The 18,808-nt window shown below is 44.3% G+C and overlaps 1 protein-coding gene across 3 annotated transcripts in view; it reads right to left on the reverse strand.

Moving 5' to 3' along the window:
* Positions 1-18,808, reverse strand: part of SLC6A12 (solute carrier family 6 member 12) — a 525,985-nt gene that overhangs the window by 314,114 nt on the left and 193,063 nt on the right. For all 3 annotated transcript variants that reach the window (XM_069628586.1, XM_069628587.1, XM_069628588.1), the window contains exon 2: positions 17,956-18,164. In XM_069628586.1, the coding sequence (XP_069484687.1) occupies positions 17,956-18,160 (205 nt within the window). In that variant the 5' untranslated portion in view covers positions 18,161-18,164. The remainder of the gene's footprint in view (positions 1-17,955; positions 18,165-18,808) is intronic.

The following is an 18,808-nucleotide window of genomic DNA, read 5'->3' on the forward strand; positions in this document are numbered from 1 at the left end:
TGGCGGAATGGTACATTACGCCATGCCTGATGGCGTTAGGTACATGTCCGCTAGGGTCGGAATTGGCGTACCGTTGCACCATGGTGGTGTTTGCGGTTTGGCATGGCGCGCGCGCGCGTGCTTGGTGCAGTTAGCGTTGGCGTTCACTACGGTGTCGCTAATGGCTTCGTACTTTGCGGTGACGGGTCATAGTCGCACCGAGCGCTATTCGATGGCGGTATTGCATTTCCGCCATCGTTTTTCGATTTCCGCCAGGGTCGTAATGAGGGCCATTGCAGCAACAAGCGTTCAACCCACTGAGATTTCTTACCGGCTATAGCTATCTTACCGGCTATAGTAAAATTAGCAATTACATGTCTGAATGTTTCAAAGTCAGAAATCAAATTACACTCTGTAGTGAATACCAATAAACAGGTAACTGAGATTAACAGCATGCCAGTTCATCTGTAGGTCAGCTGCAAAGTTGGCTGCATGTCAAGCCTGCGTGGATCTACTTTTCAGGCTTCAGAGGTTGGCAAAATACTTACCTTTGGGATGGTTCATAACTGTATATTAAAGCATTTGGAGTAGCGCTGGGAAAGCAGCGCACTCACAAGGCATCCCATACTCCGGGCACTCGTTACCTCCTACATGCAAACAGACCTCCTGAACAGCATGCCATGGAGATAGGAAAGATAGACACATTACAACAAAGCATTCATTGTGGCACAATGAAATCAAAGGCCACTTTATGTGCTATGGTCACACATTTCTACACTGTACACAAGCTTTTAGGCAGAAGGATTTAGTCAAGTGACCGAGGACCCCGAGATGGAATGTCTTGTGATGATCGTAACAGAGACAACAGCAGAAAAAAACATGCTATAACTGCAACTTGCGAAAAGCAAAATACATAATCTGAAATGGATGCTTATTCTACTCTAAATGTTTTTGGAGGTTTTTGTCTGCATTTCGAATTTGAGGTGTTTAAGAACAGACTAAATCAGTGACTTACCCCCTGAAGTGTGCCTGAAATAAACCTTTAATGAGTCTAGCAATTATTGTACAGCATTCCAGAAAACAAATTATTTTGTATTCCTATTCTTTCTTATTTAGGGACACTGCTCAAAGTGTTACACTTGTGGGACCCCCCCTTTTTTTAAGAAGCCTTATCAAAAAGCCAGCCACTCTAGAAACAAAGCACCACATGTCACTGGCCATGGTCCAGGCGCTTCAATTTGTCAAAAAAACATTTTAAATAAACAAAATGTAGCAGTAGAAAGGGAGACCTCACAAGTCACAGCTGCGTCCCCTGTCGACCCCAAATGACATCCCTGCACTTCATCCAGGGGTGTTGCTAGGTCAGGAAAAGATCAGGGCTATGCTAATGTCGGGACTGGCGGGACTCGTGGCTAGCTATTATTTTGTTTGTAGCACCTGAGCTTCTATCTGAGGCTACAAACAAAAGACCTGGGGCTTTAGCCCCATCAGACCCCCCCTAGTAACGCCTCTGACTTCATCCATTATGGCCACATCCCTAACACAGCTGGTCATAATGCCTACCTGCACTTTAACATGTTATTGGTTGTCCTTTGACTCCAGTGACTGTTCAATTTACTCCCTTCCACAACCTGGTCAGAATGTCAGAGAAACTCGCCCCATTGTAAGAAGCTCACTGCTTCCCATCAAATCTGATTTCGAAACTACTGCACTTTTTTGTGATCAAAAGAGCATTGTTCCTCCCTCTATAAACCTGCGCAGGGACAATTGTGCAGTGCTTGGAGCTGCATGGTGAGCTGGGGAAGCACCTGAGGCACACCTGATGTTGGCCACGCACCCCGGCCTTTAAGAATTCTGCTGAAATCCCTCCAGGGTGAAGCCCACGCAGGGACAAGGGCCCAGTGTTTGGCACTGCATGGTGTTCAGTGCTGGTGCTGTATTTTAGTTGTAACCAAGAGGTTATATTTGCCCATCGCAGACAAACTGCTGGCCTCTGCACCTTAGTTCCAAAAATGTACTACTGGGTGCAGCAAATCACGAGGCAAGCCTTTACTTGAGCCCCCGATTTACGGATTTTTTTTGCATGGTTCAAAGTGACTTTGCACTGCTGAAAAGTGACTTTGCACTGTCGACTCAATCCCTGATTCATGCAACTGTGCAAAGAGTATTTTTGCAGCGCAAAGTCATTTTGTACTGCAAAGATGACTAGACACTGACTTTGCACTGCAAAAAAACACGTTGCACAGTTCCATGAACCAGGGGTTGTGTCGGCAGTGCAAATTCACTTTTCAGCAGTGCAAAGTCACTTTGAACCGGTTAAAACATTCCATGAAACGGGCTCTTTTTTTCTTCACGAATAGTGAATCCTTGAATTCTTCCCTGTTCTGGCATGGGAGCGTGAAGGGGCACTCAGTCATGCACTCTTCACCCCGGTGGCACTGATGTAGTGACATTGCTTCCTTTTGGGTACAACTAAGGAAGATAGGCACAAAGCGTTGAGCACTCTGCTTGCATCTCTCTTTTGACACGGGAGTGTGAGGGGGAGTCGGACTGTGGGTGCGCCTCGAGCTAGTCATGCGTTCCCCACTCCCGTGCTCACTGCTGCAGCTGTAGCTGCATTCCTTCCTTCCTTTTCTTTCCTGCAAGTGGAGCATAGTTAAGGAGGAAAGCAAGGAGCTGTTTCGTATGCTTTTATTTCCGATGCCTGCCCCGTCGATTTTCTTTTTCGATCATTTTGATTGTGTAGAACTGTAATATCGTTAGGCAAGAGGAGGAGGACACAAGGGAAGGGGGTCTTATGAATTTGGGACATGCTGCTCATTCTGGGCCCGATTCATTGACTATTTGCCCGGTTCAAAGTGACTTGGCACTGCTGAAAAGTGACTTTGCACTGCCGATGCAAACCCTGATTCATGGAACTGTGAAAAGTGCATTTTTGCCATGCATAGTCATTTTGTGCTGCAACAATGACTATGCGCTGACTTTGCCGGGACTTTGCACCGTAAAAATACACTTCACACGGTTCCACCCATCAGGGTTTGTGGCAGTGCAAAGTCACTTTTCAGCAGTGCAAATTCACTTTAAACCGGGTAAATATTCCATGAATCGGGCCCACTGTTTTTATTTGGGCTGCTCTTGTGCGCGACCTATTGGAATTCATTGGAACAAAGTGGTGGTATATGACAACGTGGGACCATTTTAGCCAGTCATTTTATTTATTTTTATAGTCATCCCCTGTTCCCCCTGAAGCTAGACAGAAGAAAATCTCTCGGATGTTTAAACCAATTACAGAAGTGATTACTCTTATCGCTGAAATCAAAGGGCTATTACATGACAAAGATCGCCCAATTGATAAAAGGTGCCCAGAGGACAATATGAGGGTCCAGGTAAGATGCAACGGTTCTAATTGTAAGTTATAGATGCAGACTGTGAGTAATTGATACAATATGATAGGTTATTTATAACGCGCTTAATACCCAGAGGTTTCTAAGCACGGACCCGGGGATCGAACCTGTGGTGCTCCACGTTGTCTTGCTTTCAAGGTGAGCACGTTGCCCCTAAGCTATCCTCCCTGAGCTATCCTGCCAAGCCATCCTCTTAATGGCCCTCCCCGACTCTCAGCCTTCAGTTAAGTCCAGAGTCAGTGTTTTGTCTAGTCGGTGTACTCCTTGAAGTTGAGCCGAGGACAGGGCAGGAGGGGAAAAAATGATGTCCTGCCAGTTAACAAAAAGGGGGATGGGGGAGTGCGTTCAGTAATCAATGTAATAGAAACATATCCGCCAAAGGAGCATCAAGAGCTATCAGATAGTGTCCGGGAAAAAGCTTCCGAGGTTAACTCTCTCCAGTTAGCCCCCCTAAAAATATAAAGAAGGGATGACATTATATAATAGATTTTTGGTGCTTGCCAACCTGAGTGTTACTACAAAAGAGGTATATAAGGGCTCAAAGAAGTTGTATAAGAAGAACAGCTTTCTTCTTATGCAAGACGCACGTGCACTACAACAAGAAAGGTTAATTGCAGGCACACTCTCACTGCTAATAAATGCAGACAAAGCCAAATGACGCGGCTAGTTTAACCATGCCAACATCGGGCACTATGCACAAATTGAATGTAAATGTTGAGGAAATATTTGTAGAAATCAAAGATTCAATAGCCAACAAAATCGGCAACTGCTTTCAAGAGCTGTTAAATGAAATGAAGACATTAAAAGTTAGGCATTCCACAGTGACATCGCAGATCAAAGATCAAGGAAGAAATACGCCCTACATTCCCCACACCGCAAGAAGGCCTATCATATTCCCCAATAGGAGAGAGAAACTTGAATGTGGATAAACCAGCTACCCATTGAAAATGTGTGCCTTTGGGACGGGCAGGACCAAATCTACCCGGTCTTTACGAGGGCCAAATAATAAGGGCAGGCCACCACATATGAGACAGCCCCTGCTTTCTGGGACTAATTTAATCACAGTAAATAGAACTTGTCTGGAGGAAAAGAACCACCCCTCAGTCAAAAGCAGTAGACCCACTGTTGAATTGAGTGAGTGTAATAGAGAACCCCCTTCTATAACTATGGTTAACGTACCCCGAATTATACAGAGCTCGTATGAAGATCAAGAAGCTCTAAAAAAACAAATGTACCCATTGGATCAGGTATGTCAATGGTTGTCTGTCTATTATTAGAGAGGATGTCCTCAGATGCATCCAGACCCCAATGCCCAATTGCTCTGCAGATTGTATTCAGGTCGTTTTGCTGTCTTGGGACCTGCTTGATCGGATTTTGGCAGCTGATTATCAGACTTATTCCACAATAGACTGAGCAATCATGATCAGACCTACTACTACCATTCAGGATCCTTTAGCTAGCACATGCAGTCTAAAGAACAGACCTGAGAAGATTTTAAGAGAGCAGAGGGTTCCACATGCTCGTAACAGCACAAGGAACATGGGCCCTGTCGGCGGGATCGATGCCGGAGATCTAGAAGGAGTAGATTGACTGAGGCAGGGATAAACCAACCTTGCCACGTTGTCTGGTCATAAGCTACTCTCATGGAATATAGCGAGGCTCATAAAGCATCTTGAGGATCCGGGCTGGATTGCCTTCATTAGAGGCTTCCAGATAATCTTACTGCAGGAAACATGGGCAATTGAAATGGTTTTGTTACATGGATATCAGTCGTTTGACATCCCGGCAATAATAGATCCTAAAGGGAGGTCAAGTAAATGCCTAGTCATTTGGTTAGATGTAGCGCCAAACTGGGAGGTTGGCTGGCCAGCCTACCAATATGGTAGATCTCCAACATTTGGTTCTACAAACTAATGGGGGAAATAGTATCCTTTTGTTTAACTTTTATAGCAGGCCATCTGAAATTAATGGACTAGCAGTGGTTGATGAAAATACAAGACCTGGTGAGTTCACGGGAGATACCCGATCACTCAAAGATCTACATACCAGTTGCTGGAAATTCAAACCTGCAGTTTCAGCCCATCAGGCAACTGGAGGGCCTCTGGGAGGACCAGGATACAGCACGGGATATCCCATCCTTGGTGGCAACCCCACCAAGGAGAGCTCATCGATTTGCAATTGATATGGGTTGTATATTTTGCAATCTGGAACTCAGGGCATGTAATGGCCGTTTCCAAAAGGACCAGCCAGCTAACTCAAAGTAAGCAAGGCTATAGCGTCCCAAAAAAACAGAAAGGCCTCTGGCCCAGATAAAATACCTATCAACCTGTATAAGGACGAGGTAAGGATTTGGGGCCTGTTTTTGTGGAAACTCTACAATGCAATCATTAACCTTGTTATAGTACCTGCCTCCTGGCAAAATGCAGTCAAAATACCTATATATAGAAATTGAGGTAGGGTATACCACAAGGAAGACATTTGGGAGGGGTTATTCCACTCCACCTACAATCCTGGGATGATAATAACAATATAATTAGTGACCTTCAAGCAGGTTTTAAAAAATGAAAGAGCATAGTAGACCAAACTTTCAAGCTGTTCCTGTTGATACAGAAATACACTGTGTTGCTGAAATTGAAGCTGTACGCTGTGTTCAGGGATCTCATGATAGCCTTCGATGTCTCACAGGATACACTTGGGTGGATGTTAAAGGAAAGAAATGCCCCCCGCATTCGATCTCTATTATACAATCATTGCACTGCGAGAATCAAGCAGTGGTCCGGTGTGGCCTCGCCGGCAAAGACCACAGCTCCCTTTTGTGTAGACAAAGATGTAAGGCAGGGGTGCGTGCTTGTCCCCCTGCTCTTCTGTGTCTACATTGAAGAGATGGTCGATCTGCTATTGATGAATATCATGGACTGTTCAAGGATGGGCCCGGATAAATATCTGGCTCTATTCTATGTAGACAATGATGGCCACCTCTCCCCAGGGTCTGAAGGTTACCCTGGACATTTTCTTGAGTAAGTGTAAGGATCTTGATTTAAACCTGAACATCATGAAAATGATGCTCATGGTATTCAAACCACAGTTTGCTAAACACAGTTTCTTGCCCATCACAGTGACTGCTTCGAAATTGGAACAGGTTCCATTTTCTGATGACCTGGTTGTCAGGTATCATGAGAATAGAGGATGGCCTGCCCCAATTGGAAAATCGTGCAGCAATCTGGGGAAGTTTAGTGGGTCTACTAAATCTTTCTTTATCAGGCATGGGAGTGGTGCTATTTATCCTGCTATAGAACTATATCAAAAACAGGCAATAACGGCGTCTATTTTTGGGGCAGAAATTTGGGGATATTAGAGCTCCTGGGCATTATATTTCTGAAACAGTTGTTATTACTTCCCCAAAGCTCAACCTGCTTCGCTCTTACATGTGGAGCTTGACATCTGCCCAATAGGGGAGTTAGTCTCCTTCAAACCAGTCTTTTATTGGGTCTGGTTATGGTGCACAGAGGGCCTTGGAAAGTGTTGGGATGCGTTAAGGCCTCTTTTGAATTTGGATGGTGGTGAAACCATACTGTGGGTCGTCCATGTAAAAGAATTGTTCCTTGTACTAAATGAGGCTGGGTTGTGGAAGGATCCTCACAACACAGACAAATGAGCCTTAACCAGGACTAAGAGAACTGCAATTGCCAGAGGTAGGGAGAATCTGGTAGAGGCAGCAAAAAGGCTCAATTGTGTAAGGATTATTCACTGCATGAATCAGGGTGTGGCCTTGAATGTTATTTTGCCGCCATTTCACCACCATACGAGAGATCCCTGTATGTTCGATTTAGGCTGGGGATCCTGACATTAGCCTCCTTTACTAAACCCAGGGGATCCAATAGGTCGTGTGCCTGCCCTCTATGTGGGGCAGGTAATGAAACTGTAACCCATTTGTTGCTCATCTGCGAGGTGCTGAACCCATTAAGATGCTGGTATTTAAGACCAGTCTCTAGAGCCACCAGCCTTCGGTCAACTGTAGACGCACTGCCATTTTGTAAAAGCTCCTTAGAGCATTATCTAGTGTGTGTGGTTCCTCGCTCTATTCACAGGGCTTGGAGGCACAGAGTGAAAGCCTTGGAAGGTATTGATAACAGAAGCAGAAGGCCCTGCTCATTACTTGGCCCTTGGTGAAAATGAGGAGAACTGCTTAGGCTCTGTTTTTGAGGCTGCAAATTTGCTCTCCTCTTTTTGTCTTACATATACATTTGAATCATTTTATTCTTGCAAGTTAAACCTAGTATTTATTGTAACCTTCTTTGTACAGTGTGTTCATCTATTTTTAACTGTTTTGTGCTTGATGGCTTTCATGCAAAATAAAGTATTGACTGACTGGTATATTGATACTTTTTTTAAAAAAAATCAACAGTTTATGGACCGGAGTAGGTTATCTTGCCTGATGTTATTTTGTTAAAAGCTAGATTGTTTTTCTCCAAGAGCTTACATCCTTCATTTCAAACACATTTGCAGAGGTGTTGATTTAATTGATGCAGAAAGGCTCACGTTGTAGCAGTGCGTCTTGCATCCTGCAAGCCGTACAACATCTGGTGTTGTAGAGACTGAAGGTGAAAGGCTGTACTTTGTATGCAGTTCGGGCTTGCACTTGCTAAAGCCTTGTCTAAGCGTTGCAGCACACACGCCAGCCGCTTGTACTAATTGAAACAGTTTTTTACACAATAGTGGAACACACCTTTAAACAGAACAAGCAGGAGAAGTCAAACAAAAGCAGTTTTTTCCACATTTTGGGGCTGATTCATGGAAAAGAGCGCATTAATCCTCTAGCCTGCACACAGAAAAAATGCGCGCCCTGCATATTCATGGAATTTTAATCCTATACACAAATCGCAGCCGGAATGCCCCCAACACGCCCCCACGCAAAGCAAAAACAGCCAAAACAGTTACCTTTGTGTGCTCCCCCGGGTGCGAATACACACATCCTTCAAACAGTGTGTGGGGTTCCCAGCAAGCAGACCTGCATCTCGGGGCCCCTGCGCGGGGTCCCCTGTAACTATTACCGGCACCCCGACAATATGCGTACGATGTATAGTAATGCGAGTAGAACTCCAAAAATCTGTGTGCGAACCCCCGTAAACTGTTCCAGCTCCACAGTACACTGAGTATGCGCAAACCTAAGTTCGATCGGCTCCCCGGCTGCGTACACGCACCCCTAAATCTGACATGCAAACTCACCTCTGCGCTGCAATTCCTATGCCCAAGTGTACTTACGCCTGCTTTCGGGTGGCGTAGAGATGGAGGGATTTGCATGGGCATTTCGCAGGCGAGAGGTTGCGCTGTCACATCCATGAATACACTTTGTTGTGCGCATCAGTGGGCGTGCTATGGACGGCTTGCAGGCCGTCCTTCGTAACACCCACTTTTTCCCTTGTTCTTCATCATTTTTCGAGTTCCGCACCCCACTGCCCCATTTCCGCAGGCCTCGGCCATGCTCTGCATGGTGTCTCGCGCAAGGCACTCGACCACTTGCAGAGATGTGCCGAGCCTGCGCAAACTCCACGCAGGTTTCAAAAAAGTGCTGTGCATGAATCGACGAACAGGGTTTCATACTCAGAATGGCGTGCAAATCCCCAATTTTCCACGCAAATAATTCCATGATTCGGCCCCTAGATGTGTATGACGGTAGCTGTAAAAACGAGGTTATATGTAAAACGCTGTTTTTACCACCTGCCTCATCATGGCCCTGGCAGAATTACTGCATGCGTAGGAATACTGCCTGCAGTAATTACCACCATATTATGAAGTCAAGTACTTCATAGTGTAACTCAATTTTTACTAGCATTAAAGAGGTGTAGGCTAAAATGTTTAATAAATCAACTAAGTTTCACTCCCCACACCTTCATGAGGCTGTGTGATCTGCTCCCTGTCCCTACTTCCTCCCGAGGTTGCTTGTAGATCCCTTGCTGCCAAATTGCCCAGCCTCATACTCCTGGCTCCCTTCTATCTCAGCTTCTCTCACCATGTCCTTTCCCTCTATGATTTGCAAAGCACTCAGTTTCTTCCTGAAGGGTAGGTCTGTGCCAAATACCCTAATAATAATAATAATAATAATAATAATAATAATAATAATAATAATAATAATAATAATAATAATAATAATTCAGTTTATAAAACTTGTTTTCCTGTCCTGAATGGCATGCACAGCCCATTCACTTGAGTGCAGCAAACAAAGTTCGTGCATGGTGAAAATCAAAAGGGGTGACAGGCTCGGCATGCCTGATGCCCACCTTTCTAACCCCTTCTTCATGTAATGAACAAAAAGGCCAGAATTGAACCATTAGCGCATAAAAAAGTGTGCAGTGTAATTCTGATCTGTTACTATCTATCTATCTATCTATCTATCTATCTATCTATCTATCTATCTATCTATCTATCTATAGGTTTCTTGTATCGCGGCACACACCCGTTACTGTACGCACGCCTCCACCTTTGTCAAAATGAGTGTGAAAATGGATGTGCATGCTGTATTTCTGTAACACTGCATCTGTTACTGCCAACCTAGAGAATTCCTTGTAATGGGGCAGACCATATGAGTTAATTCCAGTGAGGAATATGCCAAACTGGGTAAGGAAGCCCTGTGTACTAAAAACAGCCTCATGTAATGTTGTATGGTGACACTTTCTGGCCGACACGGGGCAGTGCTGAAGATCGCACACATGTGACCTTCATGCTGTGGTGGCCCCCTCCTTTCTTGAGCGCCGCTCCACACCCTGTTCTTTCATGCAGCAGCGTAGGCGGCACTAAAGTTCTGGTCGCTGGGGAGGGAAGAAGGGAAAGCTTAAGGAAGTTGTTACAGCGCACCTAAACTATTTTCTGCAGCTTTAAGTCCCGTAGTCTGAGGCGCCTCATAGATATGTATAGTGTTAAATGAGTTTAATTAGAGAGGAAATAGGCCAGTTTTACAAACAGTAGCATTCCAACTAAGTTTCAGTTTGTTCACATACAGTAGCGCAACACAACATTTGGGGACCACCTGGGAGCCATGCTGAGCCCCCACTACCTTGGAAGTCTCATAACCAAGGGAGACCTGTAGAACATTACTAACTATATAGACCACCCTAGAGGACTAAAAGCCTTGTGGTGTAGTCTCTTTTCTCTTTTTTACCCTTGATATCCCACCTTACAAAAGCCAATAGGGGGTTTGCCAATATACAAGATAGTATTTCTCTTTCAAACCAGATGCAAATTGAGAACATCTAATTTAGCAAGAGTTACTCTCCGCACCCGCATCAGATGGTTCATCATTTTGTAACCTTATGATAATCTTTATATACATTAGGTTTTATATATTTTTTTCATACACTTACACATTTTCATTTTACTCTCGAGTGATACAAGCACACCTCTCAGAGGGCAAATAAATTGTCCTTTCTGACCAACAGTCCAACGTGAACTGCTTGATCAATTGAGACAGACAGTATATGAAATAATACTGTTTCTTAATGGTTAACTACATACAAGAACATATCATCTTGCCCCGTGTGGCATCCATTGTAGCAATAGGGTAAGTTTCCCTCTTACCTATCCCTTTTAGATAGGCGATGCCACAGCGCTTCCTAGGGTCTGCTTACACCACCCAGGGAGAGGGTGTTCTTCCTTGCAGGGCAATTGTTAGGGTACACATTAGTAGTGCAATACATTGTGTCAGAATGATAGCCCCACATGTCCTTTTACAATCTAACACCACATGCACAAACCCCTACTGTGCCAACACTCCTACTTTCAAACTGGACCACATGCAGCAGGGACACCATAATGGCAGAAGGCTGCTATAAAAGATCACTTTTCACTGCACTACATTACATTACATCATATAAATGTGCCCTTTTTCATGATGTACAGGGACAAATGAAACCTGCATGGAGATCATGATTGCAGTCTTCAAGAGTGGATCTCAATATTGTGCCAGAGAAAAATAGCTCCACACTCTCTCTGTTGTCTAAAATACTGTGTACCATAACATCTCATTAACAAAACGCAGAGAGTACACATGAATCCAGGCTACCAATCCAGATATTCAAAAATATTTCAGTCAGTAGATCAGGAATGGATTGGCTGTACCCCCCCACAAAGGTAATCATTTGGAACATCTTTCTTACCTCTTTTCTTTTGAAGAATTTTGATTAGAAATGAGATGCAAACACATCCCGAGGTAATTAAAATGTCTCATTCTGCATTCCAGATGTAGTCTGAAGACACATAGGTCATTCTATAACTAGAACGGAAGTGTCCTGACACCGAGGACAGAATCACAAACCTCCTGGGTCATCTCTATTTGTGCATGCAGGTGAACTGCCATGATCTTGGTTTCTCTAAATAAGAGGTTCTGGTGCTGGGTGTCACAGAGGACAACACATTAACTTTCGTCTGGCCAATACACATTGTACTGAAGCTCATGTAAGATGTCAAGCAACTGGGAATAGCCTCTTACTTAGATTTAAGCTTCTTCCCCCACCAAATCCCAGTCCCCTGGAAAAAACAGGTAAGGGGCAGAACTACTGACATTCAATACGTGTAAAGGTCCTCAAGTGCCTCCTCTGAGTGGCAGTCGCCGGATCCCTTGTCATGACATGCCTGAACTAGTGTAATATGATCTATGCAGGCTTTTCAAAAGAGTCTTCATTGGCAGTTTACAGGTTCAAAACCAGAAAGTTTTGAAAGTACTTCAAAACCACCTGCTCTGTATAAAACGACTGAAACTGAGATATTTAAACAAGCTTTGAGGAACCATGTGAATCGTAGGTTGTTGCAACCAAACAATAATGGTGACAATGCCCACCCCCATTTTTCACCAGACTTACACTTCCCTATGATATGATATGATATGATATGGCATTTGTAACGCGCCTATACACAGGTGTTTCAAGGCGCGAATCCCTAATCAATGGTGTACAGATGTTTCCACCCCTTGTCCCGTGATGTAACCACATGAGACATATAAGCCCTACATTAGCTCACTACATGGGTTCCCCACCGTTGATACTTTTTAACTTGACATGATACATGTCCTTATGATTATGACCTCCTTCATCATGATATAATCAACTCAAAGCAATCAGTTTAAGACAGCTGTAACAGACTGCATGTTGTGCACAAGGGGAATGTTACATGGTGCATGACATTTCTATCAGAACAACTAATTACAGTGAAAATGGCACACAATTGAATTAGCGAAACTCTGTAAACTCAATCTACAGTCCACACATGTTTTACTGGAGAACAAAACTGCTAATTGCTTATCTGTGGCAGGAACTGAGTTCAAAGGGGACTTTATTTTAGGGATAGCAAGGGAGACCTCAGGGGTCGCAATTGCTACCCCTGGCAACCTTCAATTGATATCCCTGCCAGGGAAGCACCTCTAAGGAAGGCGAATTCTTCTTTTCAAAATGTGGATCACATATGCCCACTACTAGCAGTAAACAACTACAAATATGCTCTAGTAATAGTAGATTCCTGCACAGGATTCACCTGGATGATCCCTCAGAAGAGACCAGACTGCAAATCAGTCATACAGGCACTCTGGGGTTTAGTAGCCATGACATAAACTCAGGCATCCTATGCTACTAATGGGCCAGCTTTTGGAGGGCGGGCCCTGAGAAAGGCATTAGAGGCTTGGGGATCAGAGCTGCATTTTTCTAATCTGTTTCGTCCAGAGATCAATGGTGTAATAGAAAGGGCAAATGGCTCCATAAATTGTGCCTGACAAAATGTATCCTTTCAATGGGGGTAACAGGGTGGACCGTGTGCCCCTAATAATAAGATGTTTAAATAATTTACCATGCCAGTCTTTATGCAGCGGTAAGGCGCCATTTGAGCTTTTGTTAGGGCGAAACATATTTATGGCTGATCTACACACTCTCCCCAGTTCTCTCTCCAGACAAGAACAACTGCTGGCAACAACGCTGCCGTCCGGGTGGAAGCTGCTGAGGCCACTCCTGATGCCACCCTTAAGGCAGGAGATTGGGTCCTGGAGAAGACCCATGACAAGACTCCATTTGGCCTTTCCTACAGACCTGCAGTGCAAGTAATCAGACTGAAAGTTTCCAGAACTGCTGTCCTGCCCACAATTCCACCCAAGTGAGGCACAAGACAAGTGTCTGTGAATCACCTGGAACATGCTTCAAATGGTAGCACAATGTGTGCATGCAATCATCCTCTTCCAGTCGAGGAGCCTGAAGAAGAAGAGATAGAGATGTGACAGATGATGATGATTGACATCCAAGGTGATTCAGAATATGCCACACATGACTACAGCACCTCAATTCAGGAAAGCCTCATGGGTTGCTAAAGCTATGAAGGAATTATTTTGGACAGACTTTCCGAAATGAGTTTACAAAACGTTGGCATTGTACATAATTCTGTTAGGGTTGAGTCTCATTATATTTTTGATCTCACTGACTTCTAACAATTATATGAGCATGGTATCCACTCCACTTGTAAGCAAGGAAGTTTGCTGTAAAGCCTTTACGTTCTTCACATTTGTTATAGAAGAGAGAGCTTCAGGAGCCACGAGCTCCAGCCTTGACACAGATGTTTCCCCTAACCATGGGTCATGTGTAGATGTCATCATTGAAAACACTCAATGACCCAGCCAAGCAGCCGCAAGTTCACAGATTTCTGTGATTGATGAATCTCGGGAGGGTAGCTCCTGGGCAACGTGCTCGCCTTTCAAGCAAGACGATACAGAGTACCACAGGTTCAATCCCCAGGTCCGCACTCAGAAACCTCTGGGTATTAAGCGTGTTATAAATAACCTATCAAATCATAAATCCAGACTGTTTGCACCCAGTAATCCTGGGTTCAGAACATATAGATAACTTTTAAGAGCTAGGCTCCAGACATTTGCACACAAGGCTTTGTGTGATGCTTGTGATGATGTTGAAGACCTCCATGATATGGGGTCCCAGGTGTGTTATGTGAGATATTACAATGACTTTTTGTTCGCCAAGCATGAGCCCATATTGTGACCCAAATACACTTTCTGGGAACAGTGTGCATTGCCATTCCAAACTGATAGCTTGAATTCCAAGCACATTTCCCATATAGTTCACTAAAGCAATACCAAACAAGCGATTGCAAGTTTAAAAATCAGTATACGTTCCCCACAGAGCCAGAAAGTGCGCAGCACATGTACGTTGCAGATTTAGTAATTATTTTCAAACATGGCTGAACAATCATGGTGGAAAACTGTCCCTCTTTGGTCTACATGGGGTCAGCAAATATGGCAAATCAAAGCATGACATGCGGATGTCCAAGTTTGATGTATTTCTTAAATGATATGCAGATTGAGACTACTCTCAGCAATGCTAACTTGAGCTTCTACCCTGGGTGGAAGAGGGAAGAAGGTCAGTTCTGCAGTGTGTCATATAGAGAAGAAAAGGAATGCAACGGCACAAAGCATATTACAAATGTGTCAGGGCGACCTGTGTTGTAGGCTGTCCAAGGAAATGAATGCAATAAAAGGAAAGCAGGGACCAGTTTGGGCCCATATGGCTACTTGGAACTCCCACAACCCTTCTCTGACTCAAGCCATAGCCATAGGTAAACCGTGTCAGGCAATGCATTCACGGTATCACAATAATGAGGTGATACAATCCCTAGAATGGAAAGCTATCATACAGATAGCTGCTAGTCTGTGGTGCACACCGATTGAGCATTTCAGGAAGTCAGCTACCTGCACCCTTTCTGACTAGAATTCTTTTGAGGAGGGGCCTGCATCCATAACAGGTCAAACTTACACTTGGCCACCAGCAATCTTGCAAATCATGCAGACCGAGAGTGAGACAATATAGCAGGGATTCTAATAATCAAGAGTTTGAGCAGGTCTTCTTTGCACTAAGGGATGTCATTACAGATGTAGTGGGACTGGTTCAGAATGACCTGTCTATTATTAGAAGCAACCAAGAAGCTGCAGTAAGTCTTTCTGTTGTAACAGATTCTCTGGACACTCTGAGCAGAGGGGATCCAGATTGGAAAGTGAAATCATCGCCAGATACGATAGGTTCACTTTGCAGTAAGTCTTCATGTTGTAACAGATTTTCTGGACACTCTGAACAGAGGAGATCCAGATTGGGAAGTGATTTCATTCTCTGAACAGATAGGTTGACTTTGCATTAAGACTTTCTGTTGTAACAGATTTTCTGGACACTCTGAGCAGAGGAGTTCCAGATTGGAAAGTGATTTCATGGCCAGAACAGATAGGTTCACTTAACTTGTCCACGGTTGCATTATGCCAGGCAATGTCAGGCTCTACCATCCTTTTGCTCAGTGTCCTTAAAAGAGGTTTTGTGTCATCATCTTCCTGGGTACCTGAAGTCTCCACTTGGATTTTGCATGGTGTTTTAAATATACCCGCTCAAACCACACCTTCTATGGTTTGTCAGGAACTGCATTCCTGGGGAAATGTGCACTTAATCAATAACACTTAGGTTAGAGAACATTATGTCGTATTATAATCACACGCTTGTATTTCACCTTCAAGTCCTGAATTAACACTGTACTCATTAAGTCAATTCAAAGGTTCTACTTGTTCTACTCGAATACTGTGTACACACGCTGTGTAAATTAATACCTGTGAGAAAAGCACTGAATGCATGCTCCATGTTACACCTATTGCAACATTTCACAGACAGGTAAATAGCCTATCAAATGGTTCTTATCTAGTGCATTTCAATGCCTCATGTTGTCACGTTGAAGTTGGGGTAAAAACCCTTATCACTGTGAGTGCTTCGGATTACTAAATCCAAGGTTTGTTGGATCAGGAAGTCAGGGGCGACTTTGTGCTGAATGCTGATTAAGAAATGGTTTTCAAAAACTCCACCCTCATACATTGAGACCATGGCCAGTGGTCAGAATTAATCTGAATGCTTCTTATTAAATGCATGTATTCATTCACAATTTCCTTAGCGCCTACACGTATAATTTTAGGTGCTTATATATGCACTATGAAAAACATGTACTTGATTGTATATGCGGGTATTACTAATGACACAATTGCTCAAAATGTCCATGCTTTAATTTTAACAGCAATATTGGCACCTTGCATGCAGAATATATCTCCTAAAGTGCCTATAGGGGTTTTGAGGTGCTGCAGTTCAAATCTCGTTTTTACCGTTAGCAAAACAATGTTTTTATTGCACACTTCATGGTCAATTACCCCTGTCTTGAGGGGGTGACATGATACCTGCCCTTTTGGTTATGACCTCATCCATAATGGCATCACCAACTCAAAGAATGGGTTTAAGACAGCCAGTATGGCCGCACTTTTATCTATTGCTGTTATTTATTCTATTTATTTTTTATTGTCGATCCCATGTACTGCACTGTCCCCTCCCCCTGCACTTTTCCCCTTCCCTCTTACCCTGCACTTGCGCAATCTCAATGACACCTGGCCTAGTAAGATCGTTATCTCAGTCTTCCCTCTGTTCCCCCTCCCTTGCCTCGTCATGCCTTGAAACACTTGTGTATAGGCGCATTATAAATGCCATATCATATCAGACTGGGTAGGCTTGTCATTGAGAGAGCAGAGGGAGATGACGGATGGGAGGGCGTTAAACTCAAGTCAAGTGGCTGCAGAGGGCTTGGTTAGGTTAAATTCCTCCGGCATGACAATGAGGATATTGGAACTTGGTGACTCATGCAGAGGCTTTAGATCAGGGAAGAAGGATTTCAGAGGACCAAGGGGGTGACAGAGAGCCAGAACACTTATAGGGGTAAGAGGGAGGAGCTGAATACTGCCATGCTCAAAAGAGGAAGCGGTAATGTCAGATGGGGCGGAGGGGCAGTGTTCAGGGCCTTATTTATTAGGAACGCACACTGCCACCCTTCCAAGCAGGTTGGGGAGAGCGACAGAAGGAAGCAGAGTCAGTGTGGAGAGCTTCTAGTGCAGCCGAGTTTTGAAAGTGTGAAGGTTTGCTGTAGCTATGAATGCATTCCAGCATCCGGTATTCATGCTTCCCAATGACTGGTAATGATGTGAGAACACAATGCAAAAGCTAGAAATGGTGAATGCCTCACAGGTGCTTATGGAGCATCTATGTAAACCCAGAGCTAATTGGCTTTGTCAATGTATGCTTTATATAAATAAAACTTAATTGGTGGATTGGGGGGAGGGGCTATATGTTTTCTACTATTTCACAATCAGTAATAGGTGAAAAGAGTCGACATCGGAATCAGTACCGTTTTCCACCTCTGACAAGCCAGTAGAGCTGGGAAAAGTCTGCTGAATGTCCTAACATGCTAGAAAGTCCCTTACTGCCATGATAGTTCTTGTGAAATAATGCGGTATGGAACGGCTCGGCCAGTTCTGAGGCAATGAACCCTTCTTTTTTTTTTCCTTTTTTTTTAATGGTTATTTATTTAGTGGTTTCTAAGGGCGGACCTGTGGATCGAACCTGTGTTGCTCCGTGTTGTCTTGCTTCCAAGGTGAGCGCACTGCTGCTGAGCTCGGGAGGATAGCTATCCTTCCGGAGACTCCGAGGAACATACATGCTTCAGTTCAATAGTTCATGCATGTACTTACCGCCTCCGTTCTTGTAGCATAGGTAGGGAAACCGCCAGACGTTTCCAAGGCCGATAATCTCCCCAGCCACTGAGAGTACAAATTCCACCTTGTTGTTCCACTGCCCCCTGTCCTTCATTTCTCCCTGCTCCCCGCCTCCATGCTTGCGGCTTTGAATGGGCTTCATCACTCCATTGGAGCCTTCCAAACAAACGTTACTCTCCATGGCCCTGTGGACAGAAAACAGTGGAAATCGATAGTAAATAACACGGACATATCAATGGCCATATTACACCCAAACGTGGTAACGCTAACAGCAAACTAGTCAATGCTGCAAACACGTTCATCTACTTTTAGAATTATTTCAATTTCATCATCCAAACAATATCAGCACAAGTTACTGCCGCTCCTCTCGGCTCACACCTAATTTGGGCTGTGCCCCCCTCTTTGGGCTCATGGTAGCCCTCCCACCACTCTAATGCTTACATAGACGTCCATGGGTTCACCTTCAGAAAACCTTCAGAGTTCTCCAAATACATTGGTAATCTCAATTGGATGTAATAGGCACTTCGGGCGAACACATGGGTTAGGGTGCGAGGTAGGGGTGCGGTTGTCCTCCGCACATCTGCCAGTCCTGGCATTTCGTTACCCCAGTTATTTCCCTTCTACTCGTCTTCGGTTCTGTGTCACCAGCTGGGAACCAGCAGCCTGCTGCTCCCAGAGACGCATCATTGTCGGGGTATTCAGCGTATGGAACTCATGCACAATTCTGATAACAATCCTGACCACGTCAAATGAGCCATCTATAGCATCAGCTATCAAGTATGGTATCAGCACATGGGGTGGTGTGGGAATGGGAGCATGTACAGAGCCA

Source organism: Ambystoma mexicanum, chromosome 12, assembly GCF_040938575.1.
Source record: "Ambystoma mexicanum isolate Mex_15411 chromosome 12, UKY_AmexF1_1, whole genome shotgun sequence".
Classification (NCBI taxonomy): domain Eukaryota; kingdom Metazoa; phylum Chordata; class Amphibia; order Caudata; family Ambystomatidae; genus Ambystoma; species Ambystoma mexicanum.